Source organism: Microcebus murinus, chromosome 27 (assembly GCF_040939455.1).
Source record: "Microcebus murinus isolate Inina chromosome 27, M.murinus_Inina_mat1.0, whole genome shotgun sequence".
In the NCBI taxonomy this organism is placed as follows: Eukaryota; Metazoa; Chordata; class Mammalia; order Primates; family Cheirogaleidae; genus Microcebus; species Microcebus murinus.
In genome coordinates, this window is record NC_134130.1 from 455,398 (window position 1) to 481,004 (window position 25,607).

At 44.1% G+C, this 25,607-nt stretch overlaps 1 protein-coding gene, 1 long non-coding RNA gene and 2 pseudogenes across 3 annotated transcripts; 3 read left to right on the forward strand and 1 right to left on the reverse strand.

The window, feature by feature from the left end:
• Positions 1–732: 732 nt before the first annotated feature.
• LOC105885537 (uncharacterized) lies at positions 733–23,859 on the reverse strand. 2 transcript variants are annotated; one of them, XM_012790526.3, is made up of 5 exons: positions 22,893–23,859; positions 18,948–19,011; positions 7,819–7,945; positions 7,570–7,630; positions 733–7,099 (listed from the first exon to the last, which is right to left on the reverse strand). In XM_012790526.3, exons 3-5 carry the CDS (start codon positions 7,850–7,852, stop codon positions 5,863–5,865), a joined length of 1,332 nt encoding a protein of 443 aa, XP_012645980.2. In that variant the 5' UTR covers positions 7,853–7,945; positions 18,948–19,011; positions 22,893–23,859; the 3' UTR covers positions 733–5,862. The 2 variants fall into 2 exon arrangements, with proteins under 2 accessions (XP_012645980.2, XP_012645979.2); XM_012790525.3 differs by lacking the exon at positions 18,948–19,011.
• On the forward strand, positions 10,058–10,157 carry LOC142864954 (uncharacterized; annotated as a pseudogene).
• Positions 12,123–20,782, forward strand: LOC142864834 (uncharacterized). Its single transcript, XR_012915135.1, has 3 exons — positions 12,123–12,169; positions 17,304–17,393; positions 20,713–20,782. It is a non-coding gene; the product is annotated as an uncharacterized LOC142864834 (long non-coding RNA).
• Positions 23,093–25,408, forward strand: LOC142864877 (BAG family molecular chaperone regulator 1-like; annotated as a pseudogene).
• Positions 25,409–25,607: the final 199 nt, after the last annotated feature.

A 25,607-nucleotide genomic window follows, 5' to 3' on the forward strand; every position in this document is an offset into this window, starting at 1 on the left:
ATTTTTGCCAGCAGCAAACTCTCACCTGAAATCAATTTAAAATTCTGACCTAAATAACCCGTCAAATTCATAAACCCTTTCTCTGGAATACTACCTTAATGAGTCTCTAAATCTGACCTTCACATATTTTGTTCATATACAGAAATGACAGTCTGATTCCAGCAACTCTATAAATACAAAAATCAAAACACTGTGCAGGGCCGAGCGTGGTGGCTCACGCCTGTATATCTAGCACTCTGGGAGGCTGAGGCAGGCGGATTGTTGAGCTCAGGAGTTGGAGACCAGCCTGAGCAACAGTGAGACCCCATCTCTACTAAAAAAATAGAAAGAAATTAGCTGGACAACTGAAAATATATAGAAAACATTAGCTGGGCATGGTGGTGCATGCCTGTAGTCCCAGTTACTCCAGACACTGAGGCAGAAGGATCACTTGAGCCCAGGAGTTTGAGGTTGCAGTGAGCTATGATGACACCACTGCAGTCTAGCCCAGCCAACAGAGTGGGACTCTGCCTCAAAAAACAAAAATAAACATTATGCAAATTATTTCCTGTGATCACAATGGGCTCATCCAAGAGATGCTTTGTATAAACTTAGCCTTATTAATAAACAACAGAAGGAAAACTTGAAAATTCAAATTTTTGGAAACTAAGCATTAGGTTATACAATGAATGTATCAAACAACAGTCAAAATTAGGAAATTTTTAGAGATAAATCACAATGAGTTCTGCCACTGCTTCCTCCATCATTTCACAGCACAGCATCCTGGACTTGCTGCAGATAAATTTTCCAAAGAATGGGGTGAGGGTGGATTCCTAAAGATATTTCTCAGTAAAAAGGCAGAAAGTGAGATTAAGAGGGAAAAGTTAACATGTAGAAATGGCCACAAGGACTAATCCAGGAAAGACATGACGCTGATGCCTGAGGATTAGGATGCTTCCCAGGAGATCCTACTTGGACAAAACCATTGAGGAATGTCTTTATATCTCAGAAGTGCAAAAATCCCAAAGATCTTACTTGAAACACCTGGTGTAAACTCAAAGACAAATTGTGGCAAACCCCTCACTTCTATTCAACTGTTTGTGATATGTAGGCAGGTGTGGCCACAAAGAATGATTCCTATCATCACAAAGGGTTTCAAGACATCACAAAGGGCTGTTGGAGCCCTACGTCCTTTTTCTTGTAACACTTCCCAAGAAGAATCTCATGGTACCATTAATAGAAAGAAACATGGCACACCTAAAAATCAAGGCTCAAGAGAGTTTTAACATTCTCTTCTTGCACATGAAAGCATTTTTGTTTTTTTTCTATTATGTTCAATATACACATGTACGATTTTAAGTGTAGCTGTGAATTTTCACTGGTGTGTAGTTATGCCACCATCCAGATGCAGAACTCTCGATCATGTGAAGTCTCCTGTGATTTCCATTTGCACACAACTTCTCCATCCTTAGCCACTGATCTGGCTTATTATGAGGTATGTGAGTTTGGGTAAGGCCCTGTGCTTTCTTGCACTTAACTTTCTTCCTTTGTTAGATGGAAGGAATGATACGGGCAAGAGGAGAAATAAAATAAAATAAAATAAAATCATGAAATTGCATAATCTGAACAGTTTGAAGAAAAAATAAGGTAGACCTGAAAAAAATAGGACAAAGACTGGATTGCCTTTATTCTTTAATAAAACACAAAATGGTTACACTTCTCCTTCCCCTTCCATAATGTGTGCTGACGTCTAAGATATGAAAATGATACCTGTGAATAGTAAACTTTGGAATGTTGTGGATCATTGAAACACAATGCATTCAGCTACTCTTCTTATATTAAGACATTAAACATTTCTCCCTGTGAGGACCTCAAATATACTTCCATTTCCACTAAATTAGGATATTGCTCAAAATGATAAGCTCTGTCAATTATTACCTTCTTAATTGACTTGCACACATCTGTAGATCTTTTTAGTGTTTCAACCAGGCAATTACCGTAGACTTGCATAGATATCACTCTACTCATAGGAAAAACTCATAATGGACTAGTACTTAACTCCAGATTTTATTGTCCATTTGAAGGTTTCTCATACTCAATGTTTCAAATAATGGCAAACAATAATGACTGAGTAAAGAACAAAAGATGAAAATAATACTTCCCATGAGACGGTACTCTGTGGTAAACCCTACACATTTAAAAAGTGATGCCAACTATTATCAAGGAAAATGAAATAGACAACTTTGTTCTTTCCCCCAAAAGTAGCATTTCCGATAGGAAAGAAAGGTAGAACATATATAGGGTATATGATATCTAAAACCTGTCACATGACACCAGTAGGAAAACCCCCACAATTAACAGACTCATTTTTCAATGATGATGAATCACCTCGGCTGGGCGCGGTGACTCACGCCTGTAATCCTAGCACTCTGGGAGGCCAAGGCAGGCAGATTGCTCAAGGTCAGGAGTTTGAAACCAGCCTGAGCAAGAACAAGACCCCGTCTCTACTATAAATAGAAAGAAATTAATTGGCCAACTTATATAGAAAAAATGAGCCGGGCATGGTGGCACATGCCTGTAGTCCCAGCTACTTGGGAGGCTGAGGCAGGAGGATGGCTTGAGCCCAGGAGTTTGAGGTTGCAGTGAGTTAGGTTGACGCCATGGCACTCACTCTAGCCTGGGCAACAAAGTGAGACTCTGTCTCAAAAAAAAAAAAAAAAAATCACAGAACTATTGAAAAACCACATAAAAATGAAACCTACCTACATATTTAGAAGACATTTTGATTACCCCATGGAAACAACACACTTCAAAATGGAAGGAGAGAAATTCTACTGATTTAGGAAAAAAAATTGTCTATTAAACAAACACACTTGCTTAAATAGTACTTACAGAATTATGTTCCCTCAAGGTTACTTTTCCAGGGTAAGAACTAGAAATTCTTAGCCCAGAGATCCACTTTAAGCATGAGCTACTGATAAAGGCAATATATTTATAACTTTTATATTTTCTTCACTTTGTGTATATTCTGCAACATTTTACATAAACTACTTTGCATCAAGCTCTTCAACTTACTTACATTTATAAGATTTCTCTACAAAGGGGGTTTTCAAGACTTTCAAAGTATTTGTTGTCCAGGCACAGCGGCTCATGCCTGTAATCCTAGCACTCTGGGACTGCCAAGGAAGGATTACTTGAGGTCAGGAGTTCGAGACCAGCCCAAGAGCGAGACCTTGTCTCTACCAAAAATAGAAAAAATTATCCAGGCATGGTGGTGCACGCCTGCAGTTCCAGATACTTGGGAGGCTGAGGCAGGAGGATCACTTGAGCCCAGGTGTTGGGGGCTGATTCTGGTGTTATGCCTTATACTAATCATTCACTACAGCCTGTAATGTACGTGTGCTGCCTGACGCAGCAGTAGTCAGCATTTCCTTCAGACACGGTTGCTGCCTTGTGACTTGATAAGAGGCCTGAGTTGTTGCACATAAGCAAATGCTCCCAACTCCCACACAGAGGTCCCCCGTGGTTGGAGTCTGGAGGCCATGAGAACAAGAATAAGAAGAACTCTCCCAAGAACTGGCCCCAGATTGATGGTTGGTAGTCAATGACGGGTATGACTCCCCATGGAGGGGGGTGACCTAAAACAGGCACAACCATGGGGGCCAGGAAGGAGCCACCGCCTGGGACTGAGACCAAGAAGCACTTCAAATGGCTGCATTGTTTTATGTTGCCTATCTCGGCCGGGCTTTTGAGCTCTGTCCGGCACCTTAACTTAGTAACCGTTTTGAGGTCTGAGACCATGTTCCCTTTTGAAACAACTCCAGAATTGGCTGATATCGCTGCTATGCTCAGATGCTCACTACAAGGAACTAACCTTGGGTCTGGGGGATATAAAAATAAAGCGACCGAGGCCCGGCGCGGTGGCTCATGCCTGTAATCCTAGCTCTCTGGGAAGCCGAGGCGGGTGGATTGCTCAAGGTCAGGAGTTCGAAACTAGCCTGAACAAGAGCGAGACCCCGTCTCTACTATGAATAGAAAGAAATTAATTGGCCAACTAATATATACACAAAAAATTAGCCGGGCATGATGGCGCATGCCTGTAGTCCCAGCTACTCAGGAGGCTGAGGCAGGAGGATTGCTTGAGCCCCGGAGTTTGAGGTTGCTGTGAGCTAGGCTGACACCACGGCACTCATTCTACCCTAGGCAACAAAGTGAGACTCTGTCTCAAAAAATAAATAAATAATAAATTAAAAAAATAAAGCGACCAGTACATTGGCCACTTGAGTCATTGTCATGTCCATGTGTGTCTGTGTCGTTATTTTATGTTCTGTGTCATCCCCCGTCCTGTAATCGGGCCACGACATCCAGGAATTTGAAGTTGTGCTGAGCTATGATGGCACCACTGCACTCTAACTGGGGCGACAGAACAAGACTGTGTCTCAAAAAAAAAAAAAAAAGTATGTGCTAAAACTGAGCAATTTCTTGTATTTTTCACATTTATAGCTTTATATCCAGTTTGCATTCATATGTGCAGAACATTTGAAGACTTCTGCATATGGCTTATACTCAAGAGGGTTTGTGTTCCTTGTTGACTATCAGTGGACCAGAATTATCAAAGGATTTCTCACACTTTTTACAATTACAGTTCTCTGCACCATGCATTCCCATGTGTGCTAGAAGAGCTGTGTGATAGGAAAAAAGCTTTTCCACATTCTTTTTTTTTTTTTGAAACAGAGTCTTACTCTGTCACCTGAGTAGCTGGGACTATAGGTGTGTGCCATGCAGCCTGGCTAACTTTTTATTTTTAGTAGAGACAGGGTCTCACTCTTGCTGGTCTCAAACTCCTGAGCTCAAGCGATCCTCCTGCCTCGGCCTCCCAGAGTGCATGAGCCACCATGCCCAGACGTTCCCAGTTTTTTGTTTGTTTGGAGACAGAATCTTGCTCTGTTGCCGGGGCTACAGTGCCATGGCATCAGCCTAGCTCACAGCAGCCTCAAACTCCTGGGCTCAAGCGATCCTACTGCCTCAACCTTCCAAGTAGCTGGGACTACAGGAATGTGCCACCATGCCCAGCTAATTTTTTCTTTATATGTTTTCAGTTGTCGTTAATTTCTATTTTTTTAGTAGAGACAGGGTCTCATTCTTGCTCAGGCTGGTCTCGAACTCCTGAGCTCAACCGATCCACCCACCTCAGCCTCCCCGAGTGCTAGGATTACAGGTGTGAGCTACCGAGTCCAGCCTCACCCAGTTCTTTATTTAGGATTTCTCTCCAATGAGTTATTTCATGCTTTGGAGGAGAATAAATGAGGACTTTCCCACACTCCTTATATGATTCTTCAACAGTATGATTTCTTCCATGTATTTAAAAATAACAGGAGGAAAGGTTTTTACATTTATAGGATTTTTCTGCATGTCAGTCTTTTTCCATGTTTTAGAAAGTACCTGATGCATATGAATGCCTTCCACATTCCTAACGACCATAGGGTTTCTACCCAGTAAGAGTTCTTCTATGTATTCTGCAGTAACTACAAAAGCCTGAAGCCTTTACTGTAGTTTTTACACCCATAGGGTCTTTCTCCATTGTATTTCCTGAGTTTAAAAGGAACTGGGGTCCAGGTGTGGTGGCTCATGCCTATAATCCTAGCACTCTGGGAGGCCAAGCTGGGAGGATTGATTGAACTCAGGAGATTGAGACTAGTCTGAGCAAAAGAGACCCTCTTTCTACTAAATAAATAAATAAATTAGGTTAAAAGAAAAAATAAAATAAAGGGAACTTGGAAAATGGAATGCTTTCCCACTGTCCTTAGGTTCATAGAATTTCTCTCCAGTGTGAGTTCTTTTATATATTCCAGTGTACTTGGGCTACATGAAGGCATTACCACGTTATTTACATGACTCCAGCTTCTCTCCAGTATGCTTTCTTTTATGTATTCGAAAGGAACCGGAACGACGGAAGGTTTTACCACATTGCTTGCATTCATAGGCTTTCTCTCCTGTGTGAATTCTTTCATGTCTATGAAATGAACTGGGAAAAGCAAAGGCCTTCCCACATACCTTACACTTATAAGCTCCATTTCCAGTGTGCATTATCACGTGTCTTCGAAGGCTTGTGGCACAAATAAATGTTTTCCCACATTCCTCGCATTCATAGGGTTTCTTTCCAGTGTGAGTCATTTCATGATTTCTAACAGAACTGCGAGATCTAAAGGCTTTCTCACATTTTGTACATTTATAGGGTCTCTCTCCAGTGTGGATTTGTTCATGTTTTCGAAAGGTACTGGAACAACTGAAGGCCTTCCCACATTGCTTACACTGATAGGGCTTCTCTCCAGTGTGTATTCTTTCATGTATTCGAACTTCACTGGGGTAATCAAAGGCTTTCCCACACACCTTACATTTGTAACGTCCCTCTCCAGTGTGCATTATCATGTGTCTTCGCAAACTTGTAAGAGAGAATGCTTTCCCACACTGCTTACATTCATACAGATTCTCTCTATTGTGAGTCTTTTCATGGCTTTGAACAGGATAAATAAAGGCTTTACCACATATTTTACATTTATAGGGTTTCTCTCCAGTGTGAATTCTTTTATGTATTTCAATGTAATAGGAATATTTGAAGGCTTTACCACATTGCTTGCATTCATAGGGTTTCTCCCCAGTGTGACTTCTTTCATGAATACGTAACAAACTGGGATAAGCAAAGCCTTTCCTACAAACCTTACATTTATGAGGTCCATCTCCAGTGTGTGTTACCATGTGTGTTCGAAGAGTTTTGGGAGAAGTAAAGGTTTTCCCACATTCCTTACAATCATAGGGCTTCTGTCTAGCATGTGTGTGAGGACTTTGATGTGTTGGGAAAGAGTGGTGATCACCGAAGGCTTTCTCACATCGGCTATGTGTATATGGCTTCTCTGTGAATTCCTGATACTCATTTGGTTCATGGTTAGCATGATCTCTCATGTGAAATGAATGACCCATGACGACCTCTCCACACACACTGCTTTCACATGCTTTTACTGCAGGAGTTTTCTTGTGCAGAACATGTTTTGGAATTTGGCTCAAGGTTTCTCCACCTTGACGCTCTGCTTTACTTTCACGGAGTCTCTCTGCCATATAATGTCTGTAAAAAATGTGAAACACATTATTGAGGATTTATTTATAAAGGACTATACATGTGTTAATAGGTTTTAAACTTAAATTTTTAACAGTATCAGGGAAAGTGTAGGCTTTGTGCCCTGTCTCGAGTTGTTTGCTATGAAAGGACTGAACGCTATTATCAAAACAGTGGCGTTTCATATGGGATTTCTTTTTTTATTTTATTTTTATAAATTTAAAAATGTTATTTTTCTTTTTTCCACACTCAAGTCATCTCTGATGTATATGTGATTTCTTAATACTGTTTCCAAGGGAACCATTTTGCCAAAAATAAACATCTATATCACTTTTATGTGTATATTTTGATGACAACTTTCTAAGAACAAATAAATTCGAAGCTGGGCTTTACTTGTTTTGTTTGCTTGATTTTGACACTTTCTGATATTCTAAGATTCTCTCTCAAGGAAATCGCCTTCTCTCCTGAGTGCAAATTACCTTAGATTTCTCCTTGGATTTCTGTATCGATCTTCAATGTCCTGGTCTTCCCATTTTATTCCTAAATGTAAACCCAGAAAAATTACAAAATTATAGAGAATTATTAGATTTTCTGTTTGTGGCACACTTCAGCCATGCTTTATTTATTCACTAAAGCATTCTCCTTCCATATTGCCAATCATGAACAGTGTTGATGAGCAAGAAACACTTGTTTTCTAAATCAATGAAGTGAAGGAATAATACCCTTACCTACAAAGGACAGGTTCCTCAAGGTTTCCCGCATCACATCTTTGTACAGATTCTTCTGGGAAGGATTCAATAAAGCCCATTCCCCTTGAGTGAAGTTCACAGCCACATCCTCAAAGGTCACCGACTCCTGAAATATCCCACATGTACAGAGGAGGCTGGGTAAAACTGGACAGCCCTGATGTATACTCAATTCATAAGAGGTTCATATGATGCCATGGTCCCGAAACATTTATTCTATGACTTGGTTATCAGACTCTAATTCTCTTGTCTATACTCACCTCCTCCCCCACATAGCAATTCTGATGCTAAAATTGAATAATTTAGTAAAGTAAGAAATGAACAAGAACATTCCTCTTCAGGAATGCCTGGGACATGCCTAATGTCTCTCTGTACAGTGGGTCTGTAACACTAGTCATTATAAAGTCATACTACATAGTTTGCAGAAGAAGAGAGATAACATTAGCAGTCCCGAGACTGCTTATCCTTACAAATGCTTTTTCACAAAGTTTGACTTTTTCTTTTGAACTCCTGACCTTGAGTGACCCACCCACCTCGGCCTCCCAGAGTGCTAAGATTACAGGCGCCCAAGTTTGACTTTTGATGGTATCTGGGAACTGGACTTTTAGAGGGACCACATCAGCTTACTTTTTTTTTTTTTTTTTTTGAGACAGAGTCTCGTTTTGTTGCCCAGGCTAGAGTGAGTGCCATGGTGTCAGCGTAGCTCACAGCAACCTCAAATTCCTGGGCTCAAGCAATCCTTCTGCCTCAGCCTCCCAAGTAGCTGGGACTACAGACATACGCCACCATGCCCGGCTAATTTTTTCTATATATATTAGTTGGCCAATTAATTTCTTTCTATTTATAGTAGAGATGAGGTCTCACTCTTGCTCAGGCTGGTTTCGAACTCCTGACCTCGAGCAATCCACTCGCGTCGGCCTCCCAGAGTGCTAGGATTACAGGCGTGAGCCACCGCGCCCGGCCCAGCTTACCTTTTAAGAAGGCTTAGTATGCCCAAACTGTTGTGAAAACAATATAGTATTTGTGTAACTCTTGTCTTCCCTCTGAGAGTTTGGAATTTTCTTCTTTTGTTGTTTTTCTTGAGACAGGGCCTTGCTCTGTCTCCTGGGCTAGAGTGCAGTAGTGTCATCCTAGCTCACTACAACCTCAAACTCCTGGACTCAAGCAATCCTCCTGCCTCAACTTGCCAAGTAGCTGGGACTATAAGCCTGTGCTACCACACCTTGGCTAATTTTTTTGTGTGTATTTTTTTGTAGAGACAGGATCTTGCTACATTGCTCAGGCTGGTCTTGAATTCCTGGCCTCAAGTGATCCTCCCACCTGAGCCTACCAAAATGCTAGGATTACAGGTGTGAGCCACCACACTTGGCTGAGTTAGAATTTTGTTGGCAGATGGTGTAACAAAAAACCACTCTGGGCATGGAGTGTCTAATGAGCTTCCCTGGTATACTATATAATATTTCACAGGTTTTTCACAACTTTTTCTTGGGGAATTAAGTCCATCCTATGTAATTAGACTAAGAGAGAACATTTGGAAGCTGGAACCTGGTTTCCTATAGGCCAAATTTAATTAAGTGTGACAAAAGGCTACTGAAATATCTCAACATCCTAGTGGAGAAATTTTAAGCATTGTATTGGATAGTGACAATGCAAAAGGACATGGAGAAAAGATGACACATGTTATTGTAAGGAACTCAATGTCACCAAGCTGATACCTCTCACATATATTTATAGAGTTCCTTGAATCCCACAGATATTTAAGTAGTCAACAAAAACTACTTCACCAAACCTAATAGAAGTATCAATGTCTAACAACAGTAAAAATCTTCTGAACAAGGAAATGACAACTTGCATAATACAAATAAAAGGTTGTAAAACTATAATATTCAGGACACCATACTATTAACAGACAGATAAACAAATAGACCAAGGGAAAGGAAAAGAGTCTTCAATAAGTCACCATATATATGAAAAGCTGATTACTGGCAGAGCAAGGTTTGTGGAATACTGGCAGAATTCATAAGCACCTTAATACATGAGGCAGGGACAAACTGATACTTAACTGGATAAATGCACTGTATTTCCCTCTATTCCATGGACAATAATCAATTTACTGTGCAGGTAAATATGAAAGATAAAATTAGAATGCTTTGCAAAGTCCCAGGCAAATGTCTTTTTGATGCAAGAACAGAATTTTCTCATATAAAGAAAAGGAAAATGTTTGCTTCAGCAGCATGTACACTGAAATTGGAATGATATAGAGATTAGCATGGCCTCTGTGCAAGGATGACATGCAAATTCATGAAGCATTCCATATTTTTCTAGAATATATAAAAGCTGCAACAATTCAATAGGAAAAACCAAATAATCTGAATAAAAAATGGGCAAAGGGTCTGAATAGACATTTCTCAAAAGAAGGCATGCAAATGGCCAACAAAAAAATGCTCAATGTCATTAGTCATCAGAGAAATGCAAATCAAAACTACAATGAGAAAAAAAATAAACTACAATGAAATATCATCTCACCCCAGTTAAAATTGCTCTTTATCAAAAAGACAATAACAAATACTAGCAAGGATATGGAGAAAGGGGAACCCTTATACACTGTTGCTGGGAATGTAAATTAGTGCAACCACTATGGAGAACAGTATAGAGGTTCCTCAAAAAACTAAAAATAGAACTACTGTATGACCCAGCAATCCCACTGTTGGCATATAGCCAAGGGAGGGGAATTCAGTATACTGAAAAAATATCTGTACTCCGCATGTACTCAGGAGGCTAAAGCAGGAGGATCACCTGAGCCCAGAAGTTGGAGGCTGCAGTAAGCTATGATGCCATCATTGTACTTTAGTCTGGGTGACAAACTGAGATCCTGTCTTTAAACAAAAGAAAAAAGAAGCAAAATAAAGAGTTCATTTAAAAAAATAACTAAGAAAGAAAGAAAAAGCCATAAAGATGTGAACAGAAATATTTAGATACATGAAAATTAAAGAAGGTAAAATACAAAGTAGGAGAAATATATCTGTAATACATGTCAATATAAAAGGATTAGTGTGCAGCACAAAAGTGAATAAACACACTATTAATTTACGGAAAAATAACTAAAACATATTTAAGAGAAGATAAAAGACCATATATGACAAATGGACCATCTCCTGGGTAATAAGGAAAGGGCCACATAAAATGTCAAGCAGATCCATTTCACCATAGTGATCAGAAGGACAAAATTAGCCAATCAGATAATGCCAAGTGTTGATGACAACATCAAACAAATAAATAGTTATGCATGAATGAAGGAAGGATCAGTGCTATTTCTAGTAAATTAAAGAGTGAAAAGTGCACCTGAAAAAGCTCAAACACCATAACCAATAGAATGGATGACTAAATTGGATGTCCAAAAGCCTCAGACACTTGAGTGTGTGAAACATAGTGGTGCAGAGGAACCACAGATAAACCTTTTTACTATAATAAATACTTACTTATACAAAGTTTAAAAGAGGCAAAATGAAAAGAACACTGCTTGGTGAAAAACAACAAATGTTAAAGATTTTTTTTTTTTTTTTTGAGACAGAGTCTCACTCTGTTGCCCAGGCTAGAGTGCCATGGTGTCAGTCTAGCTCACAGCAACCTCCAACTCCTGGGCTCAAGCAATCCTCCTGCCTCAGCCTCCCGAGTAGCTGGGACTACAGGCATGTGCCACCATGCCCAGCTAATTTTTTTTTTGGTATATATATTTTTAGTTGGTCAATTTATTAATTTCTTTCTATTAATTTCTTTCTATTTTTAGTAGAGACGGGGTCTCACTCAGGCTGGTTTCGAACTCCTGACCTTGAGCAATCCGCCTGCCTTGGCCTCCCAGAGTGCTAGGATTACAGGGATGAGCCACCGTGCCCAGCCAAGATTTTTTTTTTTTAAATAACCAAAGAATCAGGAGAGTGGTCACCTGCAGGGCAAAGCAGAGATGACTCATACAGAGAACTCTTAGGAGACCCTATGACTACCCAAGGCCCAAGTATGAATCTTGATAAGGATTTCTATGATATTTATATTGTTATTATGATGAAGTCTTACCACATCCCTTTTATTCATTTCTTTGTGAATATATTTCATGATAAAAATGTAAAGAAAGAAATTTTTCCCCCCGCCCCTCCCCAAGAAATAAATTTTTAAAAGGATGTAATTTGTACATGTTTGTCTGCTATAGAATGTAGAATTCTAGCTTTAATTCAGAGATTTGACATCATAAAACACACACAAAACAGCACAACTCACAGCATGAGCTCCCCAGCAACAGCAGGCCATAGAGCATGACAGCCATGAGGCAGCAGAGCTGGTAAGTGAGTCAGAACAAAATAAGACAGACATGGGGAGGTGGGCAATGTCCACACATTGGCCAATGGGGCCTATTTTTAGGGTCACAACTGAGGTGTGGTTCTGATATTGAGAGTGATGGTTATATGGTACACTGTGGGAAAACCCGCTCAATGTATTCTTTCTAGTCTCTCACTCATAACCAACAATCAATACAGAAGACTTCTATGGCCACATATGTCAGGGGTTCCCTGCCCTCCCACCAGGCAAGCCATGAATTCTACAGCGCACATCAAGTCAACTCGATTTCAACACCATCTTCCTGGAGATAGTATCAGATCCCACAGGTTGAGGGCTTAGTCCCACAAGACTGTGTCCCCTTCAGACATCAGTCACAAATCTGGGCTTCTGAAATTTCTGGCCTTTTCAACAAATGAAAGCCCAGGACCAAATAGTTTCACTGCTAAAATTCTGCCAAACATTTAAGAAAGAATTAACACCAATCGTCTTCAAACTCCTTCAGAAAATTAAAGACAAGGGTATAGATCCAAATTCATTCTTTCAGGCCAAAATTATGCTAAGAAAGATAGACAACAACAGGAACTACAGCTACAGACAAATGTCTGTAATGAATACAGTCGTTTCTCAAAATCCATAGAGGATTGGCCCCAGGATCTCCTGCAGATACCATAATGCAAGAATGCTTAAGTGCCTTATATAAAATGCAAGGCGTGGTGGTGAATGCCTGCCATCTCAGCTACTTGGGAGGTGGAAGAAGGAGAAGAGCTTCAGCCCAGCAGTTTGAGATCAGTGTAGACAATATAGTCTCAAAAAATACACATTAAAAAAAAAAAAAGGCCAGGTGTGGTGGCTCACACCTGTAATCCTAACACTCTGGGAGGCCAAGGCGGGCAGATCGTTTGAGCTCAGGAGTTCAAGGCAAGCCAGAGCAAGAGTGAGACCCCGTCTCTACTAAAAACAGAAAAATTAATAGAGCATCATGGCAGGAACTTGTAGTCCCAGCTACTCGGGAGGCTTAGGCAGGAGGATGGCTTGAGCCCAGGAGTTTGAGGTTGCAGTGAGCTACAATGGCACCGCTGCACTCTACCCAGGGTGAGAGAGAGAGACTCTGTCTCAAAAAAAAAAAAAAAAGCACTAAAAAAAACTGAGAAACTTTCTATAGTTTCTGAATAAATCTCACTTTTACTTTATTTTGTCGACTCACTCCTGAATTCTTTCTTGCATGAAGCCAAGGCCCCACTTGGACTTCAAGGGGCTCCCTGCATTGGAAGTCACTTTTCTGTCATCTTCCTGGTGACTCAGAGGGGATCAAGGGAGACCCCCACCCGGACCCCTAATTAAGACAGTACGGCACTATTTGGACCTGAAGGATGGGTAAGTCTCCCTTTGTCTGGTTTGGTTTCTTTTCATTTTCTTTTTTTTTGCTTTCTAAAGTGTTAGACTCTGCTATTCCATCTCTCTTTCTGACTGCCTCCCAGTTGCCTCAGGGTTTTTGGCGTTTGGGAAGGGACTCTCTTCTTTGGTGATACCAAGTTAAAGGGCTGAAACAGGCCTCTTGGGAATGATTGTTTTATTTTTCTGAAAGCCGGGCCACCTAGTGCCCTCTGCCAGTGTTTTATTTGTCCCAATTTATCTTATTTTTTTTGAAAGCCAGGCTGCCTAGTGCTCTCTGCCAGTGTTTAACATTTTTTTACCCCCTTATGACCTGCCTTTGCTTGCCTCAACACAAAGACTTACCATTTTCCCTGCAACTGGCTGACTGTTGCTCCTTAGGTTATTTCCAAAACCCTTACACTCTAGACTTATCCTTGGTATCTTAAGTGAGCTGGCTTTATAATTTCTCTAGGCTGCCTGTGATCATGAAAACCTATTTTTCTGTCTGAGGCTTCTTCTTGCTGGCAGTTAGGCTGCTACTCTTGCTGTTAACTCTCTTTTTTTCTCCCTTTGCCCAAACCCCAAGTGATTTCTTCAAGTCAAACTATAATGCTACATTGGAATCTTACATGTGTTCTCAGACTGAAGCTTGTTCTGTACTTTGTATGTTGTAACAGTGTTTTGCTGTGTTCTATCTTTTCTCCTCTAGCCTTTGTGCCCTCTCAGCTGTACCAGCCTTGACTCTGCAAGGTTTGGCCACCATTGCCTTGTTGACTTTCTTTTTTTTCTTTTTTTGAGACAGAGTTTCGCTTTCTTGCTTAGGCTAGAGTGAGTGCCGTGGCATCAGCCTAGCTCACAGCAACCTCAAACTTCTGGGTTCAAGCGATCCTGCCTCAGCCTCCTGAGTAGCTGGGACTACAGGCACAAGCCACCATGCCCGGCTAATTTATATATATATATATTAGTTGGCCAATTAATTTCTTTCTATTTTTATAGTAGAGATAGGGTCTCACTCAGGCTGGCTTTGAACTCCTGACCTTGAGCAATCCGCCCACCTCGGCCTCCCAGAGTGCTAGGATTACAAGCATGAGCCACCGCGCCCGGCCCCTTGTTGACTTTCTTAAAAGAAAAGAGAAGGTGGAAACCTTGTACTTATTAGTTCCTCCAACAGGCCTGAAAAAGCCCCCTAGTCTAGCAGAAAGTCTGTTCAGGATGGGGAGGACAACAATTATCCCAAAGGTCTCCCCACTAGGATGCCTCCTCGATAACTGGAATAAATTTAAGTCAGAAAGTCTACAAATAAAAAAAAAGTTTATTTATTTATTTTGTAACACTTCATGGCCACAATACACACATTGCAGGATCAGGAGGCATGGCCGGTAAAGGCTCCCTGAAGTATAATAATACCACTGCAGCTAGATTTGCTTTCCAAAAGAAAGGGAAGATGGGGGAGGGGGAGGTCCCATATATTCGAGCTTTCACAGCCCTTTATCAGGATCCTGACTTGAGGGATAGGTTCGGGATGTGCCCAGCCCACATAACCTCCGGGCACCAGGTAGTCCCACCAGATATTCTGGATGACCCTCTCCTGGCTCTCCATGACACCTTTAGGGACCTCCCACCCTCACCCCTCCCAACTCTGCCACAAAGGGTTCCACCCCGGGGTCACTCACTGGATATACCGCCTCCCTATACAACTAACTTGTACCCCCCTATGACAGATGAAGTAAGCCCAACCGGTAACACCAGGGGTGGGGCCCCATATGAGCCTCCAAAGTCCAATCTGTGTCTGCTATGAGAAGTGGCTAATGGGGATGGAGGAACAATTAGGGTACATGTTCTCTTTTCTGTCAGGTTTGGCTATATGCAAGAAGTTTGGCCGGTTTTCTGAAGATCCTGGGAGATTTACTGAGGAATTTGCTAAACTGGCTATGACTTTTGACCTAACATGGCAGGACCTGCAGATACTATTGTCCCTCTGTAGAAGAAAAGCAGAGAATCCTGAGCAGGGCCTGAGAGTACGCAGACAGGGTGGCAGCTGGAAATCAAGGCTATGCCGTAGACTGTGTAGGGGAGACCCTGTTCCAGACCGGGATCCCCAGTGGGATTACCAGAAGGGATCCATAGATCGAGAGCATAGAAATAACATGGTAACTTGCCTGAGAGTATGAAAAACTGTGTGATAAAGCCGGTAAATTATGACACAGTCAGAGGGGTGACTCAGGGAAAAGATGAGAACCCTGCCTTATTTCAGGGTTGCCTAGTTGAAGCCCTGAGAGAGTATACTAACATAGACCCACATTCCCCAGAAGGACAGTCCCTTTTGGAAATGCATTTCATTTCCCAGTCTGCTCTCAATATCAAGAAAAAACTACAAAAGGGAGCAATGAAGCCCCAAGCCACTATGAATCAGCTTTTGGATATGGCCTTTGGAGCGTTCCAGATCTTGGTCTTGGGATCCCAATCAGAGCTTCCTCTGCAAACAAAAGGGCCAATGGATTTGAACTCCTGACCTTGAGCGGCCTCAGCCTCCCAAGTGCTAGGATTACAGACGTGAGCCACCACGCCCCGCCAAAAGGGCCAATGGAAAAAGGATTGCCCAGTGCTCCCAAGTGAACCTGGGCCACCCAAGCCCTCCCAAGTGAGCCTGGGCCGCCCAAGCCCATGACGATAGAGAAAACAAAGGATTGACGGGACCCGAGGTCTCTCAGGGCTTCTGTAGAACATCTCAATATTGGCCTTTGGCAGTCTCCATGTAATACCCCTATCTTGCCAATAAAAAAAACCCAAATGTAGGTGTGTTCAAGATTTAAGGACAATAAATGAAGCTGTGATTTCAGTCCATCCAATAGTTCCTAACCCCTATACCATACTAACCCAGGTAACAGAGGATGCGAAATGGTTTACAGTGTTGGATTTGAAGGATGCTTTCTTCCGTATACCCTTGCATCCAAATTCTCAATACATTTTTGCTTTTCAATGGACAGACCCAAATACTTATATGACCTCCCAATTTACATGGGCAGTTTTATCCCAGCAGTTTAGAGACAGTCCCCATTTGTTTGGAAATGCCTTGGCAAAAGAGTTGAGGGAATTCCAATTCAATAGGGGAACTCTCTTACAGTATGTAGATGAGTTATTAATATCCAGTCCCACTAAGGAAGACTCTGATGAAAATACCATTCAGGTCCTAAATTTCCTGGGAAAGCAAGGACACTGAGTATCCCCTGATAAAGCTGTTCAAAAGGTCAAATATCTGGGGTATGTTCTCACTCCTGGAACCAGGACTATCAGAAGAAGGCAATATTTGCACTTCAGCCCTCTCACAGTAACAAGCGGCTGAGAACTTTTCTAGGAACGGCAGAGTTCTGCCGGATCTGGATTCCTGGGTTTGGACTTATATCAAAACCTCTGTATGAGGCTTTAAAAGGACCAAATCATGAGCCTTCAGAGTGGAACAAAACTTGCCAACAAGTCTTTCTAACCTTAAAGGAAAATCAGGGACTGCCTTGGCTTTGGGATTGCTGAATTAGAAAAACCATTCACCCTTTATGTGGCTGAAAGGCAAGGGCTAGCCTTGGGGGACTTTACTCAAAAGCTTGGAAATAATCCTAAGCTTGTGGCTTACTTTTCTAAACAATTAGACCAGGTGGCGACTGGATGGCCTGTATGCTTGTGAGCCATAGCCACCACTGCCCTATTGGTAGAGGAGGCTGGAGTTCACCATGGGACAACAACTGGAAGTAATGACTCCTCCTCAGGTACAGGCAGTATCAGAAGCTAAGGGACACCAATGGCTGACAGGAGGACATCTGCTTAGGTATGAAGCCCTTTTGCTTGACACCCTTAAGGTATGCCAGCTTTTAAACCCTGCTACCCTGTTCTGTGATTCTGCCTCTCAAGAAGCTAGCCATTCTTGTACTGAAGTTATAGACCAGACTTAATCTAGTGGGCCAGACCTTAAAGATGAACCCCTGCCAAACCCTGATGTGGAATGGTTTCTGGATGGAAGCAGCTTCATCTCTGAAGGAAAGAGAACAGCTGGGTATGCTATAGTTAATCAACAAGAGGGTATTGAAGCTAATGCTCCGCCTCCCCAGACTTCTGCACAAGCAGCAGAGCTAACTGCTCTGATTAGAGCCCTCCACTTAGCACAAGGCTTAAGAGTCAATATATATATAGACTCCAAATATGGATTCTTAGTACTCCATGCTCTTGTTGCTATATAGAAAGAGCAGGAATTGTTAGCAGCAAAAAGCTCCCCTATAAAACAGCACTCTGAGATCCTAGAGCTTTTGGAAGCAGTCCAACTCCCCAAGGAAATAGCCGTCATTCATCGCAGAGGACACCACAAGGGAGAAACCTCCATTATTACAGGAAATGCTTTGGCAGATAGGACAGCTAAGGCTGTAGTGAAGAGGGGGTCAATATCACAGGCTCCGGTATTAAGACTGGAGAAGCCACGCCTGCCAGCACCACCTCACTATACAGCCAATGGAGTCAAACGGGCTGAATGGAGGGACCTACAAAAGGACCCCTCCCCTCTGGGTGACTCCCAGAAGCAGAACAATGGAAGGTATTTAACCCTTTGCACTCACTTGCTTTTTTCCCCTTATCCACTCAACATTATCCACACTCGACATCCAAGTGCAAAGGGTTAAACACTTCTAAGACTCATCACACCTGGGATGAAACTCTATTTAGCTTCTCTTGCACGCCTCTTTTAGTAGGGGTTAGTTCCAAACTATAAAGATCATCACTGAGGCCTGTGAACTTTGTGCCTCTAACTGTCCTGGAAGCCACCACAGGCCTCCATCTTTACTCCAACCCGTACAATACCGAGGCACATACCGAGGAGAAGACTGGCAAATAGATTTTACCCAGATGCCACCCTTCAGGGGATTAAGATATTTGTTAGGCCGAGGCGGGCGGATTGCTCAAGGTCAGGAGTTCGAAACCAGCCTGAGCGAGACCCCATCTCTACCAAAAATAGAAATAAATTAATTGACCAACTAAAAATATATATACAAAAAATTAGCCGGGCATGGTGGCGCATGCCTGTAGTCCCAGCTACTCGGGAGGCTGAGGCAGTAGGATCGCTGAGCCCCGGAGATTGAGGTTGCTGTGAGCCAGGCTGACGCCACGGCACTCACTCTAGCCTGGGCAACAAAGTGAGACTCTGTCTCAAAAAAAAAAAAAAAAAAAAAGATATTTGTTAGTGTTTATAGACACTTTCATGGGCTAGACAGAGGCTTTTCCTACCAGGATGAAGAAAGCGTTGGAAGTGTCCAAATGCTTAAAGAAATCATCCCACGATTTGGACTACCAAGAAGTTTACAAAGTCATAATGGGCCTTCCTTCACTGCCGAAGTGACTCAGCAGGTCTTCTCGGCCTTAGGCATTACCTATCATCTTCTCTCCTCCTGGAGGCCTCCATCATCAGGTAAGGTGGAGAAAGCCAATCATATCCTGAAAAGGACATTAGCAAAACTTTGTCAGGAGACCTCTGAAAAATGGGTCTCAGTCTCTCTCCTATGAATTAGGATAGCCACTCAAAGAACCTTAAAGCTTAGTCCATTTGAAATGACTTATGGGAGGCTCTTTCTAACCTCAGACTTATTTGATTAAAAAAAACAAAAAAACAAAAAAAAAAACCTCACGGAACCCTAACCCATATTAACCTAAGTCAAGTCCAAACAGCCCTGCAAAGATACAGAAATAAAATATTACCCTCCCCCTTGAAGGAAGAGGTTAATTCCTCTATACGACTAGGAGACCAAGTCTTATTAAAATCTTAGAAAGAGGGATCTTCTGATGACCAATTGCACCCAAAGGGGAATGGCCCTTTTCCTGTATTACTAAGAGCCCCCACTGTTGTTAAATTTCAAGGAATTGCCAGTTGGGCACACTTATCTAGACTTAAACCTTTTTCTCCTGAGCCATTTCAGGCAGACCTAGAAGAAAGTTCACTCGAGCCTGCCTAGGAAAGCCAACCTCTTGACGGGTTTAGGGTCCTATTCAAGAGAAAGAGAAACCATCATTTAGCTTTAGATAAGTAAATATTTAGATTTGGGTTTTAATTGTTGAATTCTTGTCTTCGGTTGTGAGTAATCCATAGTATCCCCTAATATCTTAATTATGGTAGTTGCCATCATAATGCTCTCAGTTGTCCTTGTCCACCAATTTCTTTTTTTTTTTTTTGAGACAGAGTCTCGCTTTGTTGCCCAGGCTAGAGTGAGTGCCGTGGCGTCAGCCTAGCTCACAGCAACCTCAAACTCCTGGGCTCAAGGGATCCTCCTGCCTCAGCCTCCCAAGTAGCTGGGACTACAGGTATGTGCCACCATGCCCGGCTAATTTTTTGTATATATTAGTTGGCCAATTAATTTCTTTCTATTTATAGTAGAGACGGGGTCTCGCTCTTGCTCAGGCTGGTTTCGAACTCCTGACCTCGAGCAATCCGCCCGCCTCGGCCTCCCAGAGAGCTAGGATTACAGGCGTGAGCCACCTCGCCCGGCCACACCAATTTCTTTTTTTGACTGAACTCTCACATACCGTGGCTGAGGGTCAAAACTTAAGTGATTGTTGGATATGCCATGCTTCATAATTTCGCAAACATTCTGAGCCTCCCCCCCTCCCACTGGAGGGGTCAGTGACAAAATTTGCATTGCTTCTTCTTACTCTTTCACTCCTCACATAATCTATATATACTCTAAAAACATAGATGGAAAACAACCCCAGTCTATTTTCATACACCACTAGTGGCTTAACATGTCTGTCCTCGTAGAAAGGAATGTTGAAAATGAAAGTCAAGGTCTCAAGACCCTCCAAACTTCTCTAAATTCCCTTGCCAACCACAGGATAGATCACTGAATAGCCTGAGACCACCTATGTGGCAGAACAAAGGGGAGTTTGCCTTCACCAACACTTCTTGTTGCTTTTATATTAACTCCTCTGGTAAGGTTGAAACCAGGGTTAACACCCTTTTGCAAGGAGCCAAATGCCTTCCAAATACCAGAACCTCATTGCCAGGGGATATATGGTCCTCCATCAAAAAACATCTCCCATTCATTACCTGGTTTCTCCCATTATTGGGCCTGTCATTGCCATCTTTTTGCTTCTCCTTTTCCACCCTTGATTGTTTAACCTTCTTATTAACTTGGTCTCTTCAAGGTTACAAGAATTTCATGCTAAGAGGATGCCAATGCAAGGCTTCCAACCCATGCTACTAGCCAATTCAGAACATGGAGGCATCCTGCCACTGAGCCCTAAAACCAGATTTCCAAAGATTTTTACTCCCCCAATGCTAGGCACAGCCTACGCCTGTAACATCAGCAGGAAGAAGCTACAGAAGATGGACCTTTGTCTTTCTACAACCCCTTGAGATTGAGGGGGAGTATTATCTCTGAGGGGAGAATGAGACAGGGAACTAGCAGGTACTGCTTTGGGCACGGCATCACTTTGGGCATTGCTGCAGCATTGCCTCACTGAGTCAGAAAATTTTGAAACAAAGTTTTAGTTGCCCTGATCAAAACAAGATGAAGGCAGGGCAAGCTCTAAGGGGTTAGAACCAAGATGGTGGAGAAATGCCACCCCTGCCATGAATATTCCTCCCCTTATTTAGCCTGTTGCTTAAACATAAAGGCAACAGGAACCAGGGGACTGGTCCTTGTCTGCAAGGAGCTGGTTGTCTTCTGCAGGAAGGGCCAGCCTCTAGTCTGTGGGATAGACTTTGTAACTATAGTTTCTGAATAAATCTGGCTTTCACTTTATTTTGTTGGCTTGCTCCTGAATTCTTTCTTGCATGAATCCAAGGAATCACTTTCCTGTGTCACCAGCATCTGATTGGCTGACCTCCAATGTGTCTGTCTCCAAAGAATAGAAACTGGGTTGGGGGGGGGGAATGCTAAATGTCCCAAAGGAATACCTTTTTAGATGAAGGATATCATAGGAAACTCCTCCCACCCCAGGCATCCAGCTACTCCCCAGAGATGACATACTCCCCTACTTCAGACCATCCTCTGGGACGAATGACCCAGGGACTGATGTTCACTAGACCTTCCAAGACACGTGGCATCTGTGGTCATACTGGGTCATCCCAAGGCAATTCTGAAACCCAGAACCAGGAAAAGATAACATGTGGGCTGAAGACACATCATCATCCTGTAGAGTTTCTTTTTTTTTTTCCCTTTTTTTCTTTTCTTTTTTTTTTTTTTTTTGAGACAGAGTCTCACTTTGTTGCCCAGGCTAGAGTGGGTGCCGTGGTGTCAGCCTAGCTCACAGCAACCTCAAATTCCTGCGCTCAAGCGATCCTTCTGTCTCAGCCTCCCGAGTAGCTGGGACTACAGGCATGTGCCACCATGCCCGGCTAATTTTTTCTATATATATATTAGTTGGCCAATTAATTTCTTTCTATTTATAGTAGAGACGGGGTCTCACTCTTGCTCAGGCTGGTTTCGAACTCCTGACTTCGAGCAATCCGCCCGTCTCCGCCTCAGAGTGCTAGGATTACAGGCGTGAGGCACCCTGCCCGGCCTCTTGTGGAGTTTCGAAAGGGGAACCTCAACCCAAAGACATTCTGATAAGGTGTCTGTGCCTACAAATTAAAAAAAAAAAAAAAAAAAAGAGGAGAGGCACACCGATTTTTTACAGCAGACTGTCAGGTGGTTATTCTCTGCTTTCCTCTCATCTGAAATGTTCGCAAACAAAATAAGTCTTTTTGAAAAGACCACTATTAATCTGTGGGAAAATGATAAACAATATACCCCAGCTGAATGAAATGTAGTATGGAGGACAAATAGTTGATGATAATGTTGTGTTCTAGAGAGAAGTGGATGTTTGCGAATGCAGGGAAGAATCTGGAAATTTAAGGATTTATTCCCAGCGCTAGGAAGAGCTAGGCTGGGGGACAAGGCTGTGGGTTTGCGACCCTGCCTAATATACGTTTGGAAGCCTGTGGAAAAAGGTCTCCCTCCAGGAGAACAGAGGGGATGGGAATGCCCCCCATACCACACCCCTTTCCACCCACGACCCCACACACCGAGTGGGGACCCTCCCGCCGTCACCGCACAGTCTGGGGACACGCGGGTCTGTGGCTGTGAAGCTGCCCAGAGAGGGCGCCAGGCCGAGGTCACCACGCAGGGACGGGACAGGACACCGGGGGACCCAGAGTGGCCCAGCCCCACCCCGCTAGCCGGAGGGACCGAGAGGCGACCTTCCCCAGCGGCAGCGGCGACTGGGGTCGCCCGCCCTGGAGTGGATGGCTGGGAGGCCCGGGTACCGCCACAGCCGGTTCCAGCCGGTTCCAACCAGCCCCTCTCCACAGTCTCGGGACCCCTGCCCCACACACTCACCATTTTTCGGCTTCCGGGTTGTCCCTGGGTCTCCCTGCTTTTGCAGTCAGTCAGGTCTCAGCTCGTAAGCGGCCGCGGCGCAGCCACACCTCCCAGAACAGCACAGGTGCGACGCCGAGTGCACACGGCGGGGGCAGATCCCGCGGTTTCGTGGAGCTTCCCGCCCTCTCAGCGGCGCTCCTGATTGGACAGGTGGCAGAATGTCGCTGTTGATTGGGTAGCGCTCCAGGCTCCGCCCCCTAGCGGCGGAGGGCGAGAAAAACAGGCGGCGAGGCGGAGCCAATCCACCGAGGTTAAGGCCCTTGAGGGGCGGGGCTTCCTTCTCCCGTGGGGACAGACAGGGTCCTCACCGAGGGGATGTTGGCGTTTCAGCAGAATTTGCTTCAGGAGGCCGGGCGCGGTGGCTCACGCCTGTAATCCTAGCACTCTGGGAGGCCGAGGTGGGAGGACTGCTTGAGGTCAGGAGCTGGAGACCAAATTAGCCGGGCATGGTGGCGCATGCCCGTAGTCCCAGCTACTCGGGAGGCTGAGGCAGGAGGATCGCTTGAGCCCAAGAGTCTGAGGTTGCTGTGAGCTGGGCTGACGCCACGGCACTCACTCTAGCCTGGGCAATGAGTGAGACTCTGTCTCAAAAAAACAAACAACAACAACATAAAAAAAAAAGGGAGAGAGAGAGAAAATTTGCTTCAGGCTCTCCAGAGCCCACCCTGGCGTCTTCTTGTCCTCAGAGCCGTTCCTTCCTCCTCCTTCCTCTTGGACGCGGGGGTCACGAGTGTGCGGGAATTGCAGGCTCACTGTCCAGTAGGGCGGTCACCTGGCCTCAGAGCAGGAGGGCCACCGGGCCGGCCAGGCCGCCCTGCAACGGGAGGGAGGACCCGGTGTGCTCGGGGAGTCGGGCATTGAGGATGCGCCCGGCCAAGCCTTTTCCACACCTCATCCCCAATCTACCCGTTTCCAGAGAAAAACAAACAGATAAAAGCACGCCCACAGGCCGGGCGGGGTTGCAAGCCGCGGGCCTGGCGGGGCGCGGGGACGGCGAGGGGCCCGGGCGCGGCTGGGCCCCGGGAGCCGCGCCGGTCAGAGCCCGCGGCGGCGCAGCGCGGCCCGCCTCTGGGCGCCCAGCGGTCCCGAGTGCGGCCCCGGGCGCGGCCGGCGGGCATGACCGACCCGCCGGGGCACCGCCGCCGGCACCCGCACGCCGCGGGCGGAGAAGGAAGCCCGGCCCCGCTCGGCCCCGCGCCAGGAGGTGAGTCGGAGCGAGGAGGTGAGCGGGGAGGAAATGGCGGCAGCCGGGCTCCCGGCGACTGTCACCCACAGCGGTGGGAAGCACGCCCTTCATGTCACCCCGCAGCCCGGCAGCAGTGAGCCAGTCGTCCAGGACCCGGCCCAGGCAGTTGCAGAGGCCACAGGGGTCCCACTGCCTTTTTTCAGAAACTCACATTTAAAGGAAAATCTCTAAAGGAAATGGAGACACCATTGTCAGCACTTGGAATACAGAACGGTTGCCGGGACAACAAAAGATCTGATATATTTATTCTGTGTTCCCCAGGGGCCACCATCTAAATTAAAATGCAGAGATGTGGCTAAAGGTGTTTTTGTTGCAGGCATTTTCATGGATCATGATGGGAAGATCAAGCAATGTCTTTCAATGTTGATAAATTTCTGCAAACTAAAAAAAAAATTATAGTGGTTGCTGGGTCATGTTAATAAAGAAGATAAAAGAACAGTCCAGAGGAAGAGGTTGACCTAAAGAAACTTTTTCTAAATTTTTTTATTTCTTTATTTTTTTTTTCCATTTTCAGTTGGCCAATTAACTTTTTATTTTACTTTATTTTATTTTTATTAGAGACGGGGTCTCACTCTTGCTCAGGCTGGTCTTGAACTTCTGAGCTCAAACGATCCACCCGCCTCGGCCTCCCAGAGAGCTAGGATTACAGGCGTGAGCCACCGCGCCCAGCCCCTGACCTAAAGAAATTGAAAGATTTGGAGAAGTCTGTGGACAAGATAGCAGACCAACTATTAATAAAAGTTGAATAAAGAATTTACTGGAATCCAGCAGGGGTTTCTCGCCAAGGATTTGCAAGCTGAAGCCCCCCACAAACTTGATAGGAGAGTAAAAGCTGCAACAGAGCAGTTTATGAAGATCTTGGAGGAGACTGACATACTAATCTTGCCAGAAAATTTCAAAGACAGTAGACTGAAAAGGAAGGGTTTGGTGAAAAAGGTTCAGGCATTGGTAGCTAAGGGTGAGTGACACAGTGTAACAGAACATCTGGCGGGAGAGGGGGCTGTTTGCAGTCTGCAAATTTGGCAGTTGCCAAGGGAGGTGCAGCAGAGAAAGGCGGTGCTGCCCTAAATTACGGCACCACCAGCTCTGCCCTCTCTGGAACAGAAATTTCCTGATTTCTCCAAGGCTGCCTGCCAGAAGCAATTGGCCAATTGCAAATTTTCCTACTCTTTCACTGGTTCTCAATGAAAAAGTATTGTCTTTGTGATCTTAAAAAGAAAACAAAAACAGGCCGGGCATGGTGGCTCACACATGTAATCCTAGCACTCTGGGAGGCTGAGGTGGGAGGATCGCTTGAGGTCAGGAGTTTGAGACCAGCCTGAGTGAGAGTGAGACACCCTCCCTCTCTCTATTTAAATAAACAAATAAATCAGAAAACTTAAAAAAAAAATAGAAAAAAATTAGCCAGACAACTAAAATGAGAAAAC

What these genes read in the sequence shown, in the direction of transcription:
- LOC105885537 (XM_012790525.3), bottom strand. An exon ending in GAGGAACCTGTCCTTTGTAG is followed by an intron (nt 7,631 to 7,818) that starts GTAAGGGTATTA and finishes GTTTACATTTAG; the next exon opens with GAATAAAATGGGAAGACCAG. An exon ending in AATCCAAGGAGAAATCTAAG is followed by an intron (nt 7,100 to 7,569) that starts GTAATTTGCACT and finishes CATTTTTTACAG; the next exon opens with ACATTATATGGCAGAGAGAC.